Source organism: Rhipicephalus sanguineus, chromosome 4 (assembly GCF_013339695.2).
Source record: "Rhipicephalus sanguineus isolate Rsan-2018 chromosome 4, BIME_Rsan_1.4, whole genome shotgun sequence".
Classification (NCBI taxonomy): domain Eukaryota; kingdom Metazoa; phylum Arthropoda; class Arachnida; order Ixodida; family Ixodidae; genus Rhipicephalus; species Rhipicephalus sanguineus.
In genome coordinates, this window is record NC_051179.1 from 50,583,640 (window position 1) to 50,605,657 (window position 22,018).

Here is a 22,018-nt window from a genome sequence, read left to right on the forward strand (position 1 = left end):
ACGATGTCTGAGGAACGCATGGTTGGCCAGGCACTTCTGTACGCCCACAGAAATGTCGACATCAGCGTGTCGGAACTCATTGACCGCTTCGCTAAGCTTCCTCGCCGGGTCAACGTTGTCCTTTGATACCGAGCAGGACAAAAATCAGCGCAAACGAAAGGAAAAGACACTACTGTTCCAGAGTTCAGGTCAATGAGCCCGTAATTCTGACGCAATATTATTGTTCACCACCTTTTAAAGCCGTGAGGATTTTGTACCTTTTAGCAGTTAACACTGTGACCTAATATAAACATAAGAATACGGGCATCAGGTGGACATTACCAGCCAATCGACAGCTTCACCTTGTTCACTGAGAGGTCGGCGTACGCGGCGTTACCAAACAAATTCAACTATTGGGAAGCCGTACTAACAGCATTGTTTGTTACTTTCATTTGTCGTTTTTGTTCTTCATTGCTTTTTGAACTAGAAGCGGCAACCTTCCTTTAAATTGAGTGCACAATAGTGGTTCGCACTTTTAAAACAGTTTTGAAGTAGTTTCTTTCGTTATTTCTGCGCTCTTCCTTTATAGTTCTGTTTACATGGTGCGTCCGAGTCAGCAGCTTGGCCCAAGGACATATCAGTTGGCCATTATGTATAGTGATCATTGCTTAGTTCCGTTTATTGATTGCATATTTAAATGTACATTTGTGAAGTTTTGCGTAAGCATACTGCGCACTGTTTCCGGTGACTTATATTTTGCCCGTATTCGAGGTGTACTTTCCCATTCTTGCTTTTCCCTGGCCGCATCATTTGTGCAAAAAGATTAACATTTTGCGTAAACAATCTGCATTAAAATCCTGGTTATTTCGTGGACTTCATTTTTTTGTTATCGGGCACCTCTTCAGTTCAAAGCTGATGCAGTTCCGAAGTTTACGTGATATTTGCCGTACCTGTTACACACACACACAAACACAAATATTGAAAAGAGTGAAGACAGTTATTCCTGGAAAGATTTTGCGGGCATGCCAACATAATATTTTTACGAAAAAACACATTTCTTACTCGTTCTTAACAGAGGGCAGCATTCAAGAAGTGATTTGCAGCATCTAATACAAATTGTCACTGGTAATACATATTAATGGTAATACCAGTGACAATGTATGTACATGGTAATACATGTACATACCCACGCCGCTTTTGGAAAATTATGAAACCGGACGACAAAACCACAGTCTCTCTTTGTGACACTTCTGGGTTCCCCGTTGCCGACTGCGACGTTCCATCCGTCAACTCTGCATTTTGTTCAATCTTTACTAACGAACCTAACAACGAACTTCCTGATTTTCCGCATTTTGCTTTTCCGCCAATGCCAAAGATTACATTCAATTCAGAGGGAATCGTAAAAGTTATTAACCAATTAAAGAACTCTTCGTCATGCGGTATAGATGGCATAAACGCCAAAATTCTGAAAAATACTAAACATGTATGTAGTTCCATATTGTCAATCATTTTTCAGCAGTCACCCGACACAGGTGAAGTCCCATTAGACTGGAGAGTTGGGAAGGTCTTTCCGTTCTTCAAGAAAGGTGACCGCTCATTTGCAGGTTACTACCGACCAATCTCGCTCACTAGTGTTTGTTCAAAGATCATGGAACACGTCATCTTTTCTCATGTTGCTACATTTTTATCATCCGTAAACTTCTTTCACCCAAACCAACATGGCTTTCGTAAAGATCACTCATGCGAGACCCAACTAACATTATTCCTGCACGACATTCACCTTCATATGGACCGTAACATCCCAATTGACACACTGTTCTTAGATTTTGAAAAAGCCTTCGATAAGGTACCCCACTCCCGTCTCCTTCAAAAAAACCTCGCGTCTAAATTTTCATCGGCATGTTTTTAACTGGATTAAAGCATTCCTAATAAACCGTAAACAATTCGTGCATGTTAATGATCACTCCTCCGACCTCTCGCATGTCTTGTCCAGCGTGCCCCAGGGTATCGTCCTAGGGCCTCTTTTATTCCTAATATACATTAACGATATTCCGCTTTCCGTTGAATCTAACATCCGTCTTTTTGCTGATGATTGTGTCCTCTACCGCCCTATAAATAACCCCACCGATGTCTCCTCTCTACAGCATGACCTCTCACGCATTCAGCAGTGGTGTACCACCTGGTTGATGTCCCTTAATGCGAAAAAACATCACTAATTTCTTTCCATCGTCGCCGAAACCACACGCCGGCTACTTACACCATCAACAACTGTCATATAGCTGCTACTGACTCGATTAAATACCTGCGTGTCCATCTTTCGAGTAACCTATCTTGGCGCGACCATATAAATCACATAATTCACTCCGATAACCGCGCTCTCGGGTACACACGCCGTAACATTTCCATGACACCACCTTCCGTTAAACTACTCGCTTATAACACCATTGTCAGACCAAAACTTGAGTATGCAGCTGCTGTCTTTGACCCCACCAAACTAATCATATCGAAATACTTGAGTCAGTACAGAACCGAGCAACCAGATTCATTGTTTCAGATTATTCCCGCTACTCGAGCGTCTCCGCCCTCAAATCCCAGTTAAATCTTTCTACCCTCGCTCTTCGTCGTCGTATTGCACGTCTCTGCCTTTTTCACAGATTCTTTTATTCAACCCCGCGTGACAACCACCTCATCCAGCCGGTCCATCGAGGTCATCGCACAAGTCATCCAAATGCTGTGATTCCGCCATGTGCCCACACCACCTCATTTCAGCAGCCCTTCTTTTTGCGCACCACCCGAGACTGGAATGACCTTCCGAACGAAGCAGCAGTCATCCGCGATTTTGCGCGCTTCAAAAATGCCACCCAGGAAGCAGACTCAACCACATCCTAACATACACCTTCATCGATACCGCCATTTTATGACGCCCACCCCTCATGTAAAGTCCCATATGGGACCTTTGAGTATATAATAAATAAATAAATAAATAAATAAATAAATAAATAAATAAATAAATAAATAAATAAATAAATAAATAAATAAATAAATAAATAAATAAATAAATAAATGTTATTCATATACTTAGTCGTTCTAAAAATTCAATGAGGAGGTCGCGCTGCAACGTGAGCCCCCCCCGAACAAAATTCCTGGCTACGCCACTGATGCAGGGGGCCGGTTTTTAAGCGAGCAGATAATGCGCCAAACCCCGGCTAGTATATAGGCTTAAAAACGGTTTCTTCAATGAAGGAACGTCGGTTTTGATTATAGCTGTAGATATATATTCGATATAGTCGTGATATTTAAGTGCCCTGAGTCCTGAGATGAAGGTTTTGACAACCTCCTCCTCTGATGGGGAACCCTGCATGCGCACGCCTATAGTAACAGGTGGTGTGGTCATGCCCCGCCGGACAGAGATGCGTCTTGACAGTGTTACGGAATTCTCTCTTAAGATTGAGCGTGTTGGTACAACATGATTAGGAGTGCAAATCAGCGCAACCGACAGGAGGGGACAGAAGGGAGGACACAGAGCTGTTGGAAGTTCAACACTCTGTGTCCTCTCTTCTGTCCCCTTCTGTCGGTTGCGCTGATTTGCACTCATACTCTCTTAAGAATAGTAACTTAATTGGTTTGATGAGATTAGCGGATCTTCTCTGAACTCTATGTGTATCGGGTGTTTGGTTAAAAAAATACTTGAAAAATGACGTTCGTGTCTTTCACACATAGTAATGTGTTTTTTCCTGAACTTTCACGTTAACTTTAACGTGCTGGCTGTAAGGGCCACATGACAAATGACGTTCGTGTATTTAGTGCCCAGCACTGTTTTTAATGAACTTTCGCGTGAATACTAATGTGTGCGTGTTTCATAAAAGGTCCACTTGAAAAACGACGTTCGTGTTTTCACGTTTGGTTTGACGTTTACGTCAACTTTGACGCGTTTGTATTTAATGAAAGGGCCGCTCGAAAAATTACATTCGTGCGTCTCGCACATGTGGGCAGTACAATGTTCTATTGTACTTTCACAATGAACAATAACGCAGGTGCGTCACTTCTTCGTGGTTCGTTTTTGATTTGTTTGTGTTCATTCGTTTTTCTAATTTTATGAAAAGTCAGTACTATTTTAACGCGTGTTTAGATAGCCAGCTTTAACCTATACCTACCGTCCCACATGTTTTCGACTACTTGTTTATTCAGCAATAAAACAGGGGTGTTCATGGGCGTACGCAGGGTTCCCGATTAAGGATAGTTCCCGACCCCCCCGCCCTTCGATTGGTCGAGTCCAAGATGACGTGTTTTTCCTTGCTTTATAGTCCCTGGGTTTCCAGGAGTAAAGATGGGAAGTAAACAGTTCTTGGAATGCAACGTCAGGGACCTTCGGCCGCCATTGTAGTCAAAAGCCTGCGTTGCCATAACACTGCTCTTCAAACAGTAACGGGACAGGTCCGACTTAGTAAACGTACGGGGCAGACTTTGCGCACCCTTTAGGTGACTTTGGTAGTAGTAATTTATTTCCAGCCATACAATTTTGATGGAGGTTGTAAGAATATCCGCTTGGACTAGCTTCTCACGCCCTATATTTCTAAATCAGGTGTCGGTGGTGGCTACAGAACACATGATAAAATGCTCACTGTGGAAGAGACGTTCACAATTGAAGAAATTAGTTTTAAGCAAATGAAATTGAGAACCCAGCTGAAAGAAAGTGCGGCCGTTCTTTGTGCAGCGGGGAGTTCGGAAATTAAACGGCACCTTAACGTTTAGAAAATCGTAGATGTGACGACACCTCCAATGAAGTTTTCGCGTCAACTCGCCGCGCGGTCACGGGTATTGGCAATAATCTGGGGCCTGATTACTCGAATAATCGACAAAGAAGGGGCGCACACTTCTTGCTGAAAGAACCTAGTTTCGAGGGTATTTCCTCCGTTGAAATGGGCTGAAATGACACGAGTAAAGACTTAGAAATTGTCATAGTATACTACTAGAGTGAAACTTCGCTTGAACGAATTTCAAGAGACCCCAGAAAAAAAGTTTAAGTGGAAGTTCACTGAACTGAAATAGCTATGTTGCAGCTTGAGCTAAGAGAAAGATCAGGGGTTCAAATGAAATTTCAACCCATTTATTTGTCATGATGCTCATGTTAATGCGAAATTGTGCTTATTGAACATGTTGTGAAGAATGCAGTAATCCTTTGCGGCACTTGTGCGCTTAGCATCGCAGTGGTCATGAATTGAGTTACCGTGTCCAAAATGTTCTCCGGCACAGCAGTCTGTTGGGCAGCAATGGGCTTCAGTTTCTCCAATCACATCAGTGCTTCTTTCGCAGAAAATTTTGGGGCTTCCTGTTCAAGGGTTACAGCCAATCCAGTCAAAAGCCAATTGGAGCTCGCTGTTCGTCTCGTGTTAATGAGGCGCATTGTCAACGTAAAATCGCTCTGAAATACACGCACGCAATACAATGACTCTCTTTCTCTCTATGTATCTAAACATGTTACAGTAAATACCATTGCGTGGGTGTATTTAAAAGGGAAATAAATTAAAAAACTTGTTTTTTCCTTCGGTACATACTGGATATTTTCACCAAGTTAACTTTATATGTTGTTTTTATCTATCTATCTATCTATCTATCTATCTATCTATCTATCTATCTATCTATCTATCTATCTATCTATCTATCTATCTATCTATCTATCTATCTATCTATCTATCTATCTATCTATCTATCTATCTATCTATCTATCTATCTATCTATCTATCTATCTTCTATCTATCTATCTATCTATCTATCTATCTATCTATCTATCTATCTATCTATCTATCTATCTATCTATCTATCTATCTATCTATCTATCTATCTATCTATCTATCTATCTATCTATCTATCTATCTATCTATCTATCTATCTATCTATCTATCTATCTATCTATCTATCTATCTATCTATCTATTTCTTTCTCCGAAAAAGTATTGCTGAGGTGCGCTCGGTTGCGGGAATAGCTCATACAACGAAAAATTTGTACACCACTTCGCCTCAATGCGCATGCGCGCGCGCTTTTACCTAATTGAACGCGTCGTTTACCAGCATTTTTCCTGCATACCGATGGTATTTACCCAGTTTTTCGTTTATATCCATATTCATTATTCAGTTCTCTCGTTCTAGCACTTTCTATACAGCGTAGATTTACGCATACATATGTGCAATGTAACGCACGAAGCTGCCGCACTGCACGACGCTGCATGCATCGCGAACACAGGTCACGTCTCCCCTTTTAATTCGTTCCAGCCCACTTGATCGAAGCTGTTTTCTTTTTCTTTCTTTCTTTTTTTCTTTTTTGATCGTATACTGGCCGGCCGATGAGCCTGTGACGTCACTCCTATATACAGCGAAACGGAAAGCATCAGAAAGTCCCCTGACACACTCGTCGAACTGTTGTTTTACGAGTGTGTTGTTTTACTGCTATTGCTGTATTTGCCGTTGCTTTGCGACTTGCTGCCGAAACAGTAGTATACATATGTGTGGCCAACCCAAACGCCACGTCACGAATGCGTCAGAGCGCTGGAACCTTTTACGCAGACACCCCCTTGCCGCGCTTCCTCTGCGGAGCTATTTATGGCTGGCAGTGATGTTTTTTCTGACTTTAATTAAGCTGGTCACAACAACAAAAAAAAAAACATTTGTAGGTTAAGACTCGAATTTACTTTTTTTTTTAATTTTCTTTATATCTCGCCGGCGTCCCTGTACACGTCATGTCAGGGTTTTCGGTTAGATAAACACGTTTCTTTTTTTATTTCCTTGATTTGATTTCTCTCTCACTCTCTTCTTTGCAAGCGTACAGTGCTTCTACCCCTCCGAAGATGGAGTTATAGGCGTATATATAGCGTTGATTCCTTAAGTGTCTCCGGATAGCCTTTCTTTAATATTTGTCTATATAGTTATTTAACAACAAGAGCAAGTGGTGCCGGCGATGACTTCATACTCCGTCGGCCTGTCCGGTACCGTCTCTATCTCGAGCTCTGACGCAGACAGTCCCTCCATCGGCTTTCTGAGCGTTTCACAAGACGATCGACTCCCGGAGGTCCCTATCAGCAACGCAACAGCTGAATGACGTAGGAGACTACGAATTGATTTCTTACACTCTAAGGCTAGCAATGCGCAATAAATGAGAGCTGTCACCTTTCCTATTATAGCAGTGCAGCCAGCGCAACAGGGAATCGTACCTGCTATACATTGTGCCCCTGATGCTATACATTGTGCCCCTGAGGCCACCGCGACGACTGGGTGAGTCGTAAGGAACGCGAAAAAAAAAAAAAGAAAGGAACAAAAAGCGGGGGGCGGGGGGGAGGAGGGGACGGGAGGGTGTACGTTTCACTGAATGATTGTCAATTGATGCACGTGGCATTTTAACAATAGTAGGTTCGAAATGCCTAGAAGAAGGGATTAACTCTCATTCATTTTCGTTGTGTATGGTACCATACCGAATAGATTCAAGAGCCCCCTTAGAAACGTTAATGCCCCCTTAGAAACGGTAATTGGCCATTGGCCATTTATTGGCCTGCAGGGGATTTGACGTCATATTTCGAGAAACGTATCGGTATACTGATCTCCAGAATGACCGAAATCTGGACGCCGATTCTTAAATATAGAGTTCTTGTTTCACAGTTATGCTTCAACGCATGGTGACCGCATGGGGTGCCTCATGAAAAAAAAAAAATGCTTGAGAGCAGTCATGCCTGTGTAGCTCATGAACATACTTGAAAGAATTAAAATAAAATTTATGTACGAAGGTAGTGCGGGCCGGGCAACTAGCGAAAGGTCTTCGTGTTTGAGACCCCTGCTCTAAATGGTATGGCTTCTCTCGCGGACTGCACGTCAACGCTTCTAGGAAGCCACCAAGGGCGCGCAGTTTGTAAACAATGCTGTTTTCTTGTAGCTGCATCGACGCTGAGTCACTGCGGACGCAGCTGTACGGCGCAGTGCATGTATGCATTGTCTACACTGCAGGAGCGTATGATTAAGACGTGACCGTTGTCACGAGCGCAGCCGAGGTAGGTTGGCACGGCAGTCGGCGCCGGTGTCGTCGACTCCCGCATTGTGCAGTCCCGCAAGGTCCTTTCCTCCGCGCTTGTATACATCCCGTAGCAACGCGGAGTTGTGGTGACTAATACACACATGATGGAGGCAGGCGAATGCGCGTCATTTTTTGTTGAGCTGAGCTGTCGATTTCCCGATGCGTCCCGACCTCCGTGTATAGATAAAGGGCAGAGTGAAGGTTACGCAGCTGTGAAGGGAAAAAAAATATAAATAAATGACTTGTGTGCGCGCGTCCTGTATGTCGACGACGAGTCCCGAAGTATCATGTGCACTGTATGCACGCCTTCTTGTGTCTTTTGTATACGTGACTGCAGATGGCACGTATACACGCTAAACATAAGTCTTTAGCTAAACATGGCCATACTCGCTGATATAGTGCCCGTTCCTGAACAGTTCTTGTATTTTATAATGTTCCGTAGTGCCTTCTTTTAAATGTCAACATTCAAGGCATGTCTTTTTTTCTTTAGTTCGCCCTTAAGCATAGTAAAATACGGTGCCAAAGTGCACAAATCAGGGATCGGTGAACCTATGACCAAGCGAAGATGTCATGTGATTACGTCGTCATATGTCATGATGACGTCACATCTTGTATGATGTCATAGGATTTTTTGGTACCAGTCGTGTCGCTGACAACGGTCACTTTTTGAGTTCGATGAGGCATGTAAGCCTTTCGCCTTAATAACAGTAATAATAATAATAATAATAATAATAATAATAAGAAGAAGAAGAAGAAGAAGAAGAAGAAGAATTATAGAGAAATGCGATGGTAATGATGAGATGGCGAAAATGAACATGCATAGTGTAAAAAATAAATGCGTAAACGAAAGTGCGACTCAACCTCTAGCGATCACTTTAATGACCATGTCAGTTTTGCTGCTTCCAGTTGTGAGTGCCGCAAAATATCTTAAAGTATGGTTCACCCATACTTTATGTATGTTTGTGCGTGCGTTTCAATGTGTCCGTGTATATGTAATCATGCAAAATTGAAAATTTTTTTGGTGGGGAGAGGTGAAACCCCCCCAACCCCCCCACACACACCGATCCTGGCTATTCCATTGCACGACGGCTACTTCGATGCGGGTGAAATGAGACACACGTCTTCGTATAAACCAGACTTGGCAGCAATGAAATTAGAGTAGTTTAACTTCGTTTTGCTGTAATGAGTGTAATGAGATTGTAATGCGACTCTTTTATGGGCTTGGTAATTTAAAGATGTAATTACTTTAAGCAAATAATTTCAAGAAAATTACTCTACTTTTTCAGTTACTTTTGCACTAAAATATAGCATGTCCGCTTACCTTTCGCATAAAAAAGTTACCAAGAAATAAAAGAAAAATAAGAAAGACAAGCTCATCCGAGTGCCAAACCTCAAGAGCGGGAAGTTTAACCAAGATCTTTGAGGTTTCAATGTATATGTGCTGAAAATGAAGTGTACGTGAGTTGGTGCATAAGTGACGAACTTTCGTTTAAAAGAATTTCAAAGCAATTTCATTACTTTTGGCCAGCAGGAATGTGTAATTAATTTATTTTCATTATAATTTAAAACTAATTAGTAACATAACCTAATTACTTTTTAATTGTAATTTTACCATATTTGGGGTATATACTTAAAGCTAGGTGCGCGCGTTGAAGAACCCCGCGGGAGGTCACGGAAATGAGGTGGCGCCCGCCTGCGTGACGTGCCTCGTAATGGTACCGCGGATCTGTCTTGTAAAAAACCCAGTGGCTTAATTTAAATATTTATTCACGCAGCGACAGAACGCGAGTACCACGTACCGTATACTAGTAGTTCTGTGCTTTCACTGACATCCCTAGCGTCGCGTGCGCTCACCTGTATACGTGCTGACCGCGGACACGCGTCTTCCCATGCATGATGCAGGCTTCACTCCGGACGTGAAGGTCTGGGAGGTTTGCTTCAACAAGACGGGTGACTTCAAGGAGGTCAAGAGGGCCTTCGAGCTCAAGGGTCACACGTCGGGCGTCTTCTGCTTCGCCTTTTCCAACGACTCCTCCAGGTATACATACATCCGTCCTCACCTTTAAAGTGCTCGAACATTCGAAATAGTTCGTGCTATGCTGTTTCTCGTATTCGATGCGAGAATTCATCATCCTAATTGAGTTTTCTTTTTTCTTCCTTCTTTTGTATTGATATTCGGACACAAGAGTGAAAAAAGCACACGTGAGGACTATATATATATATATGGCGTTACGATTGGGGCGCTGTCGTTAATTTGCCCCCTGTGTAGCTGATATCGCTCTCGCAGCGCGTTCACGACGCATGATGGTCGCTCAATACGCGCGCAACGCCGCAGCATTCTTTATCAAAAGTGCGCTTTTTCGTGTGCACGCTTTATCTCCATGGCCTTGTTTCGTCTTATCTGGGAACTGTTTGTTCACGTTGTACAGGACGTAATTCACACATTGGCAACCTCCACCCCCCACCCCCCTTTGTTTTATGTGTAAATTCGATAACGCTGTCGATCGTTACGAAAATTGTTCCTACGAACCGAGCGCCAGCTTCTATGAGCTAGGTGCTTGCTTATCGCTTCGTGTACCGGGATTTCTCTATAGTAATGTCGTTGCCTCTGAAATACTCGGAAGTTGCGGTCGTGCCTTGCGGGCATTGTATTCGGCCGTCGCTTATTTATCATTATATGCTTCCGCGTACCGAAGCGATTATTTTTTCCGGATACAATTATCGCCGTGACGGCAAGCGGAATTAGATGTTACGCGGTACTGTGTAAACAAGAACGCAACAATGAGACGAGCGAAGATTGTCGCGTCGCCTTGATGCTGTCAGAACTATTGTTTGTCCCCTTTGTAAGCCTATACTTCTTTATTTATTTTAGTTTCATTGTGCTTAACCAGGTACTCTATGAGGTGTCAACTGGCGTTTTGCAAGCAGTTTTTCTTTAAGCATCAAGAAACAGCATTTTTCGTACTAAAAATTTGATGGCAAAGATAAACTGGTAATTTAAGTACAGGACAAAGCACCACGATTTAAGACTTTAATGAAGACAAAATGTACGCTACAAAGTGGATTAATTTCGAAAAATAAAACTCCATTACCAAACCGTTTCGGATTTTAATAGCGAGCAGTGAGAGGCCCCAGGACACAAGAAACGCTTACGAAAATGAACACCAGCGCTGTCGGCTAATTCTGGCTAATGTTGGCTACACTGCTGTCTAGTGTCGGCTATCCGCTCCTATATATATAAAAAAAAAAACACATGGTCCCTCATGCATTTGCCTAAGACGACTCGAAGGCGAAAGCCTTCTTCTTCTTCTTAGTTGATTGTAATGACCCCCCGCCCCCCCCCCCGAAACTTTTTGCACCTCACGTGGCTTCGATCGGCCCACCTTTGACAAAGCGACGATGTCTTGCGACACGTCATCATGTGACGTCACAGTGGCGTCACAAGTTTTGGTAACATGTGATGTCGTGATGACGTCATCACTTTTTTTTCATCAGTCCCATAACCACGATATGCTTACGAGGGACGCCGTAGTGGAGGGCACCGGAAATTTTGACCACCCGGTGTTCTTTATCGTGCACCTAAATCTAGGCACACGGGCCTCTAGCATATTGCCTCCATCGAAATGCGTCCACCGCGGCCGGGATTCGATCCCGTCACTTTCGGGTCAGCAGTCGAGCACCGTAACCACCAGATCACCGCGGCGGGTATCGTCGCAATCGAGGACGCGATCACTTTCGCGAGGTTTCGCGCGACTTCGAACCGGACGATACGTCGTTGTTGGCACGGCTTATACAGAGCTTCTAACGCTGTGCCAAGCTCGCTATCTTAATTAGCGCCACGTTAGCAGGAACACATTCGCTGACCCACTATACTTGGACGCGTCTAGCTCCGTTGCCTCCGAGCCACACGTGAAACCTCACGAAGGTGATCGATAGCATATCACCGAAAGTGATCGCTTAGAGAATATGTCGCCCTTGAATAAAAGTCACCTTCGCTACGTGCATTGCAAGGTTTGCGACGCCGTGGCCAATTAGTGATCGTTATACCGAAAGAGTTCGTCGCCTGAAAGCCGATAGCCGCTCGATTCTTGTCGTGATACGCGGTTTTGTCTTTACGACGCATCGAAGCTTCGTTAACACCGATTCCCACAGCGCGTGCACGTGGGATCTGCATCATTTGCTTGCTTATTTTGTTCGCACATTCGGTGCAGCTCTCGGTATGGCTTGGAGGCCGATCGTGCGTTCGTTGAGAGAGAGATGGAAGGGGGTGGGGGGCATCGTTATTGTATTACGTTCTTGGACTCTGTGTCGCGCGTTCTTTGTTTTTATCACGTTTATTCATTATTGTTCATTGCATTTATGAGTGTACATGCATAATGATCTCATTTGTTCTATGTGTCTATTTGTTCTGTTCTATTTGTACAACATCCCTCTAATATTTGTTAAATTCTTTTTTCCTTCTATTATTGTACTTTATTTGTTAAGGGCCTGGATTTCAAAACTGCGCCATGTGCGCGGGCCCTCAGGCTCTCTCACGTGGTTTTATAACCGCTTTTCGCCTGAAGGTCCTCGCAGCTCTGCTCGGACATAAAGATACGAATGAAGATTGCAAAAAAAAAAGGAATGGAGTAGTAGAGTCGTATGCCCAAGGCGTCTTAAGCTTTTCCTGCTTCAGCAGCTCTCAATACCAGGGAAAGTGGGAGACCATCGAATATGGAACTGGTCTGTGCTCTCTCCCAGATAGTTCCTGAGAAGTACAGAAGAGATTGGACGAATGTGACGTCATCCAGTCGTATGAAAGTGGGTCCCGAAGATTCCACGGAAGCGGCACGGTGGCTAATATAGGGTGGGGGACGAGATAGTAGTAATAGTTAGTGGTTGTTGGTTTGGGTGGATATATATGCAAAAGGAGAAAAAAAAAAAGAATATTTTACCCAGAATATTTTAGTCAACGCTGAATGAGGGAGGAGTAAATGAAGGAGTCCTAAAATTATACCTGAAAATGTTTATGCATGATGAGCTCTCAGCAGTGTTTAAGGTATACCGTTGTTGAAGCGGGAGTGTGTGTGTGTGGGGGGGGGGGGGGGATGTTAGTGTGCCCCTTTCTCCGGTGTGAACCGAGAAAGCCGGCTCTCGTATGTCGCTGATGAGAGGAGATTTAGACTAGGTAAAATTCAGTTCGTTTATTCCGATGCGCACTCGGCGCGTTCCGAAATCCGTCTCTCCCGGACCTTCCCTTCGGGTCTCTTAGAAACACTACCGCACGGGGTCTTCACAAGTTCGTGCACGGCGCTCTCGAGCGGAGGTCACGTTCCCACGGTTCGAGCACGGTGCTCGGATGCCTCCAGCCACTGAGATCTGCAACACCATAGTCGTCGGGTCATTTAGCTCGGCAGAGTCGCAGTCCGTGGCGAGTACTTGAAGTCGTAAATCGGAGCCCCGAGCTCGTTGAGCAGACGCTCGCTGCCGTCGCTGTCCGAGTCCCCCGCCAAATGGCTTGCGCCCACCGCACCGTTGTACGAGGCGCTGACGGAGATGTACCGGCCAACACCACCACGCGTTTTCGAAGGTGCGCTTCCAGGAAAACACAGCCGAAGCCAGCTGATGTACGTGACGACACCCGGCATATTCGCCCGCAGCTCGGTTTTGTTTATACGAGTCGCAGGCGCCGCATTGCCCCGCCCGACAGGGGGGTGGCAACTTTTCTCGAGATTGGCGACATCAATTCCACATAGGCTGCTCTTATGCATGCATAAGAGCAGCCTTTGTGTGGAATGGATATCGCCAATCTCGAGAAAAGTTGCCACTCCCCCCCCCCCCCCCCCCCCCCCCCCACACACACAAACACACTCCCGCTTGAATAAAGGTATACTTTAAACACTGCTGAGAGCTGATCCTGTATAAACTTTTCCAGGTACGATTTTGGGACTTGGCAAGCCGTTCCAAGATGCCTAAGTGTTCTTGGCGTGTAAAAAAAAGTTATGTTTGCGTAAACAGTATCACAGTGTGAGCAACTACGGTATATAATGGAAAAGCAATACACGATAAACGGAACACGAAATTGATTATCCGTTTACTGCGTGTTGTTCGTTGGTGTTTTCAGCTTCCCACCTTATCGCGCGACGAGGTGACACCGTGGCCTTGTTTGGTTTGTGTCGACGTCTCAAATCTGACGTTTGCTCTCCCTCTTATTTGCAATCTGTGCAGGATGGCATCTGTTTCCCGCGATGGAACGTGGAAGCTTTGGGATTGCAACAGTGAGTACAATCGGTGCTAGTTCCTGGTTTTCTTTTTTTCTGCCGCGCTAGCGCTTTATATCAGTCGATGCTTTGCGTAAGAATGGGGATGCGAGGGGTGTAAGGAGGCTATGTCGTTTTTAAACAGGAAAAACGCAGTGCAAGTCACATCCCGCCTACGATATTGCATTCAGCCGGTCATACATGGCGGCAACCGCATCCGTCACCCCCATTCAACAGGCTTTCATTATGCCGCGACAGTCGGGGCATCAATATGCATTCTTCGACGCGTCCATAGAAGGTTTTTTAAACACGTCTTTCCGGAGATCGCGTCGTATCCGTACATGTCTCCCGTTTCATTAAACACTCCGTTTCAGTATACAGACTTCAGGCGATGAGACCTTTCTTGCGAAAGGAACTCGTGGCACACACCGCGGCATGTTCGTCAAGAATCGGATTGCGCGGTCAGAAAAGTTAGAGCATGTTCGCGGCGTAGATTGTGTAAACACGCATTCCATGTTTTGTTTTGTTTTAACAATACTCTAAATCTCTCGTGCTTACCCTTGACCACTCAACCAACACCACAAGTCTATATAGGTGGTGTCGATTCAGCGCCGGCAGCCATGCATGGCGTACGTCGTGCACCGGAAAAAAGAAAAAAAAAAGAATTGAGACTGAATGGCATTGCGCTTACTTCAGGCACCCCATACGTATAGAGTTAATGTATAAGCTGTCCTTGCCTAGGGAAGCCTCTGTAATAGTAACTCTATAGGCGACGTGTATAATAGCATTTATTGGTATCACTTTTGAAACAGAGTGGTACCGGTGGCCACCTTGCTTTTTTTTTTTTTTACAGTGGGGTGTTGTTTTATCTGTTACACACCAACATACTATCTTTCATTTTTATTTATTTACTTTTTCTCGGCACAAAAAGCCTCAATTTCTTTGACGTGCTGTTATCTGTGCCTGCAACGACTCCTGCTCTGCCATCTCGCTTATCCGCTTCTTGTTCACCAATATTCTAAACGTCTATTGGTTATCTCAACGTCTGACCAGTTAATACTGATGACGACAGTTATGGTGGTCTTCCCCTTTATATCGGGTGGCCACCTCGCAGCGCACCGACCGGAAAGATAAAAATTGAGAAAATGAGATCTACACCAGCTCCATGAACACCACACGCCTTATTCACCGTCCCAATGACCGCCACTTACTACGCGCCAATCGGCGCCATCTGACGGTCTTCAGTGTGCCTGCCTCGATGCCCCGCGAGGCAGGGATCGTCGTACCACTGGACGGTCCCCACAGACATGGAGCCGTCCGTACCTGCTCCTTCGCAGCGCTGCCTCCACCTCATCTTGTCACATGCTGCGCACCGGCTGGCTCCCCAAGATCTCGTGCTTGAGGCTTTCATCTTAAAATCTGGTCTTCGCTGCTTCTCAATTACGCGTTTAAAACGTAGCAGCGTGCACTGGAAGTGTGCGGACCGTCCTCCCCAGTTGCGTCATATTCGCGGATCACCTTCACGAAGACAGGGAGTGAACAAAGCGCGTTTTTTTAAGCTTCTGGGGCAAGCAACTCTGCCGCCAGGCTCGTTCATCTGACAGGGGAGAGGAGGATGAGGATAATAACAAAGTAGCATCTACGGGGCCAGCAATAGCTTCACAGCGACTGCTCGTCAGCTCGGCGGTACGGTATACACAGGGGGAGGCCACCGCCTCTATACGGGCATCATAATTGCGAGCTTTCTTCGTCGACGACGGTGGAGGAAAAACAAGAAAGCGGCAACGGGGAAAACAGATAAGAAACGTGAAGGCTCGGGCGAGGAGTCAAGAGACGCGGCTGACCGCTCGTCATCGAGGACAACGACATGGCTCTTTCTTTCTTTCTTTCTTCTTTCTTTCTTTCTTTCTTTCTTTCTTTCTTTCTTTCTTTGTGGAATCTTCGACGCAATTTTATTTGCGTGCTTTTTTTCCTCATACTTTCTTTCTGTGTCCTATGTTTGCAGCCGCACGAACAGAGAGAGAAAGAGAGAGAGAGAGACGCACGAATGCGTAGTGTGTGCATCGAGCGACTTTGCGCTTGGCCGAATCGGTGCTCATCGACATCGAGTGCACCTTTCGCACCGGTGTTGTATTTGACCTTGGCGTCCTCGGTATGAAGAAGCTTGTGGGAGGAGCGTCTATAGACGTTAATAAAATAGGGAAGTCTCCAACCACAATCGGCGGGCCTTGCGGCTGTAATTATGCGCTTGCTTATACGAGCAGAAAAATCTACGATGCGTCCGAACGTGCGTAGCAGGAAAGCACCGCTACATTCCGAGCACGCCGCCCCGTTTGTGCGAACCTTGACATTAATAACGGTCAGTAGCGTAGCGAACCATTTTTTTCAGGAGGGGAGGGGGGGGGGGTTAGACATGTGTACCAGGATCATTTCAAATGTTAACGAGCTGAAGACGACCGACACTTAGCTCTGGGATTCCACCGGGACGTTCGTACATGCAATACAGTAGCACGTGTTACTCCACTGGCACCCGCTGATAAAGCACTGGCTTGCTTTGTGGGTGTATTAATAGATACGTATGCGCCCATGTCGCCGTTATATTGAGAAACGCGTCAGTTTAACTCCCCTGAACGACCCGTATACGTGTTCACACGCATGTTCATTACGCTGAGCATTCTGCAAAAGCGGAGTCGTTGTGGCGTGCACCTGGTGTGAAGTAAAAACGCGGTGCGTATGAGGTACGTTCGCGGTCAAAGCTGTATGTACTGCTGGCGAGAGCTGTCAAACCCACTCTCAGATTAATGAACGTGCCCGGGCCCCGTCGACGAAGATGTTGGTTCAGCGGCTAGCTCAACGCCCCTTTGCTGCCCGGTCACCCACCAGTCTGCTATATATATATATCAACTTGTCATACCGCGGCCATCGGTGCTGTTCGTTGCCCCTCACGTAAGACCATCGCTTCGAGCGTGCTTGCGGGCGGCCCGTCCTATCGCACAGCGGCATCGACGGAGCAGTCGAAGACCGCTCGCTTGCATGCGCTGTGCCTACCGATGACATCGTCAATGCGTTGATGACGTGTAGATAATCGTCGCTTTGAGATCTTCAACACGGTAATGGCGTCGAGTACGCCGCAAGGACCACCTCCGCTGCAGATCTCTATGTCCGCAGAATTTTCGCCTTTTCCTTTGTTTTTATACGACGAAGGAGAAGTTTTTACGCGTGTCGGGGAATATTGCTGTGCAGTTCGAAAGCTACTTATTATCTGATTAGAAATCACTACAGTTATTTCAGAGCTATATCGTGAGCGAGACCTCAATCGTGGACATGCCTCCTCCTTCAATAGCCTTAAGTTGGGTGTTTTAGCAGCTTTCTCCTTATGAGCGCGTATATCTACCGATTCCCCCAAATTATCGGTAGCGCTTGTACGATTTTCTTGCTCCCTTCTCTTTCTGTCATTTGCGCCTGCGTAGTCGAGTACGAGAAGCAAAATCGACCTACGTTAACCACACAATGCATTATCCTCCATCGTGTGACGTCGTCTTGATGATGTGGCAGAAGGGGCTTCTTTCTTCTAGACGGTACCAGTCGATAGCGAAGAAGTACATCTTCGAATCCTTTCTTTTGCGCCTGCGCAGTCGAGTACCAGAAGGGCCAGGAGCCGTACCTGCTGACGACGGGCCAGTTCCCTCCCGTGAGCCAGGGCGCCACCCCGCGGTGCTTGGCTCTATCTCCCGACGGCCGCACGGTGGCCATCGCCACCGACGACGAGGTGCACATCTTCTGCGGCAGGACGGCCAAGCTCAACGGCAAGCTCGAGCACATGCACAACGGTGAGTCCATGTGTGTGTGCATCTATAGGGCCACGAGAGCACCGCTATGTGGGAAAAACTCGCAGGGGTCCCTTATGCATTCGCTATAAGGACGACTCGAAGGCGAAAGCCATCTTCTTTTTTTTCTCAGTCGATGCACTGATAATCCCCCTCCTCCCTCTGAAAGCTTTCTGTACGTACCGAACGTGGTTTTGCAATGCCTCAAGGATCGGAGGCGTTGCAAGCTTTCTGCACCTCATCTGGTTTTTGCACTGCCTCCGTAATCGACCCACCTTTGACCAAGCGACGACGTCTTGTGATGACGTCATCATGTGATGTCACTTTATATGACGTCACAATTTTTTGCGACTTTTGACGTCATTACGACGTCATATGGTGACGTCCTCACGTGATGACGAGTTTTTGCATCACTCGTGTTGCCGCCGACGCGGGGCGCCGACGGTCAATTTTCGCGTTTTACGAGGAATCTCAGGCTTTCGCCTTAATATCAGATTGACGCGGCTTCGAGATACAGACAGGACAAGAGCCGTGCCGAGTCCGTCGCTTGCCTTCTGAGAGTCGCCCCGCCCCGCTTCTGGGTATGTGAGAGATAGCGCGAAGTACGGCTTACACTTTTTGAAAAAAAAATTAAAAACTAAGGTATTTTACCATTATGGATGGCCGCTCTCTATAAGTTGTCGTTTAACGAAGGAGCGACACTTGCGTGAGCCTTTTTGTTACATTTCTGTCACGCTATTTTTTTTTCACTCTCTCACTTTTTCACTCAACGAATATTTTGTGCGCCAATTTCAAGTTTCGTATTGAATGATTTGGTAACGTTGAATATGTTTACCTGCTAAAGAAAAAATGTTCTGCTGTTTTCATTATGCCTAACAGCGAGAACCGAACACTACGCCAAGGCACCCAACACACACACACGCTCTACGTACCTGTTTGTGTTGCGTCCCGTTTCGTCCGTTTTCGATTCTCGCTTTTTAAACACACTTATGGGTCACCGACGTGCCGGAGCCACGAAGTGTATGTGAGGCAAATCTTTTTTTATGAGATGAATGGATTCGTGCAAGCACGGCACCACGTGTATAACCCCTCCAGTCCACTGCCGAAAAACACGCTCTCTCTCTCTTTCTCTCTCACTCATATTCTGACGGCTTAATTCAACGCCTCGTTGCTTTGACCGTATCTAAACCATTGGTATTTCGAAATAGTATTCCATTAGCCTTTGCGAGCTGCTACGGTGATGATGCGAAATCCACGGTCTATAACGTTGGGTGGGCTAAATCTCAAGCACACGCTGCTATTTTTGTCCGCTAAACTTTTGTACCTTTATATAAATGTCGAGTCAGAGAAGTCTAGCGCATCAGAGGCGTACGCCTCGAGCTTGTAAACATACCCGATGCATGAGCTGCGGGGCTTTGCATGGCGGCTTCACTGCATGCCACCTTGTAGTGCCGTGTGTAATGAAGCCACGCAGAGTTTTTGTTTCTCACCGCCGAATAAGTCCATCTTATCCGCTCACGAAAAAAAAAAAAACTTATTTGCAGTGACGTAAACCTTACGAAGGCAGCGCGCACATGTTTCTCTTTTTCGAGGATAGTCGTTTACGAAAAGCGTTTCTAGCGCACTGTTATAATAAGATTAGTTGTAAACCTTTGCGTCGTGTAATGTCGACATTGCGTCTCGGGTACACGCGCCTCGCCGTTATATATTTAAAGTGTTCGATAACGACGTATAACGTGTATGGCTGTAACCGTGTGCTATAAAGAGGACTTTCTAATTTATTACACAAGGGAAACTCGTTTCGACGTGAATGGACTGCCTCGCGAACGACTCGCTTAACTGTCTTACGAGGCTGCGTTGTATACGAGGTCTATAGTTCTGTGTGCTGCGGTTACGAAACGCTGCCTCGCAAAAGAGTTGTGCGGCTCTCTTGCAAAAGCACCCCTGCAAGCTGCGAAAATAGACTGCTGCATAAACTGTACTCCACGACGCGACGGTGTGATGTTACATGTATATACGTAATATCACCCCGTCGCGTCGCAGAGTACAGTTTATGGAACAGGTGATATATATATATATATATATATATATATATAACGAGCTCCTAGAGTGTCGCGGTAAAAAGGAACAAAACAAGATACCATGATGTCAACGCTCACTGCTTCATAAAAGAACACCTTCCTCGCTTTAATTTGCGCGTGGTATTTATTATCTAGCCTGAATCATCGGCGCCTGGTAGCAACCTTCGCTTCTCTGTTCATGTTCCGTGCTTTTTTCGGAAGAGATCTTTGTGCGTACCACAATATTGAAGCGCAGGGGATGTTCTTAGGAACGACATATCGGAAATGTAGCTCGCCGTCCGCTCGCTGTGCCGCGAGGGGGTTGCTCCCCCAGCTGGTACCGCAACAAAACCTTGCGTACGCCACTCATACGAAATCTTTGTATAGAGTGCACCGCAATACTCTCATAACGTCCTTGGTGCATTGCACAGCTCAAAGCTTCCGAGACGGTTTCAGAAATTACGCGTAAGCGATGAGGTACTCCGTTTATTTTATTTATTTTTGTTCTCTTTTAATTCCGAATAGAATATTGCCACGCCCACTTCTTGTCTTGTTTTGATGTATTCAGGTTTGACCGGCAGGAACGGTTATCAACGCTCGACGCTGTCCGCGAAGTAATGTTCTAGAATCGTCGCGATCGTAGTAGATCAGTTTGTTAAGATTGCGCCCCGCACGCGAATGTTCCAGCTTTGTCTAGAGATTACGCCGCCACCAGCGATATTGCTGGAAAGTTCGATAGCGCCTGTATAAAAGCAGACACGCGTGACCGCTTGTCAGTTGATCGACGGACGACGCCCTGTTCGCCGCTATCATTGTACAGCGTGTATTGCTGTAGTTATAGTTCTCATTTTCCGGCCACAAGTTCGGCCAAATAAACAGTTTCATCCCGCAAACGCCGACTGCTGTCTTCGTCGACGTCACGACCACGTGACATCTGGTGGAGGTGCTGCTTCTTCCATGATCCGGACGCCCCCGCGAAGCGCTGACCCAAGCCCAAGCCGCGAGGAGGACGACAGCAAAGAAAACCCGGATCGTCGAACAAGCCGCAGGCAGAAGGGACTGCAGCCAGAGCACGGGCTCCTTCCCGAAAAAACCAGGCAGCCCCAGGTCCCAACACCCACCGCGGCGACGATGACCGACCCCGTGCAGCCTGCGCCGATCCTACTCCGGCAGCCCAAGGAGCCGCCAACCTTCCGCGGGTCGTCATTCGAAGACCCGGACACCTGGCTCGAGACTTTCGAAAGGGTCTCAACATTCAACAACTGGGACTCCGAGGACAAGCTGCGACACGTTTACTTTTACCTTGAAGACGCAGCAAGGACCTGGTTCGAGAATCGGGAGTCCACTCTTCGAACTTGGGACGCCTTTCGAAGCGCTTTCCTGCAGACGTTTGCAAGCGTCGTCAGAAAAGAAAGGGCCGCAGCCTTGCTAGAGACGCGGGTTCAACTTCCAAATGAAAGTGTTGCCATCTTTGGAGAGGAAATGACCAGACTGTTCCGCCACGCCGACCCAGCCATGCCTGAGGACAAGAAAGTCAGGTTGCTCATGCGAGGGGTAAAGCAAGAGCTCTTCGCTGGGCTGATGCGGAACCCGCCCTCGACAGTCCAAGAATTCATCTCAGAGGCGACGACGATAGAGAAGACGCTGGAAATGCGCAACCGCCAGTATAATCGCCGTTCGATTCAAGACAGCCCAGCTGTTCATGTCGGCTCCGACGACCTGCGTGAAACGATCCGAGCGATCGTGCGCGAAGAACTGCGCAAACTTTTACCCTTACCACAGCCTGAAGTTGCCTCGATCGCTGACATCGTCCGAGAGGAAATACAGCAGTCTCTGGGCACCTCCGAGTCAGCGCAGC

The 22,018-nt window shown here is 46.3% G+C and overlaps 1 protein-coding gene across 1 annotated transcript in view; it reads left to right on the forward strand.

Annotated features, from left to right (window-relative positions):
- Positions 1–22,018, forward strand: part of LOC119389950 (transducin beta-like protein 2) — a 285,922-nt gene that overhangs the window by 218,293 nt on the left and 45,611 nt on the right. Inside the window, exons 6-8 of the mRNA XM_037657411.2 lie at positions 9,937–10,072; positions 14,242–14,291; positions 17,909–18,103. Of these exons, the coding sequence (XP_037513339.1) occupies positions 9,937–10,072; positions 14,242–14,291; positions 17,909–18,103 (381 nt within the window). The remainder of the gene's footprint in view (positions 1–9,936; positions 10,073–14,241; positions 14,292–17,908; positions 18,104–22,018) is intronic.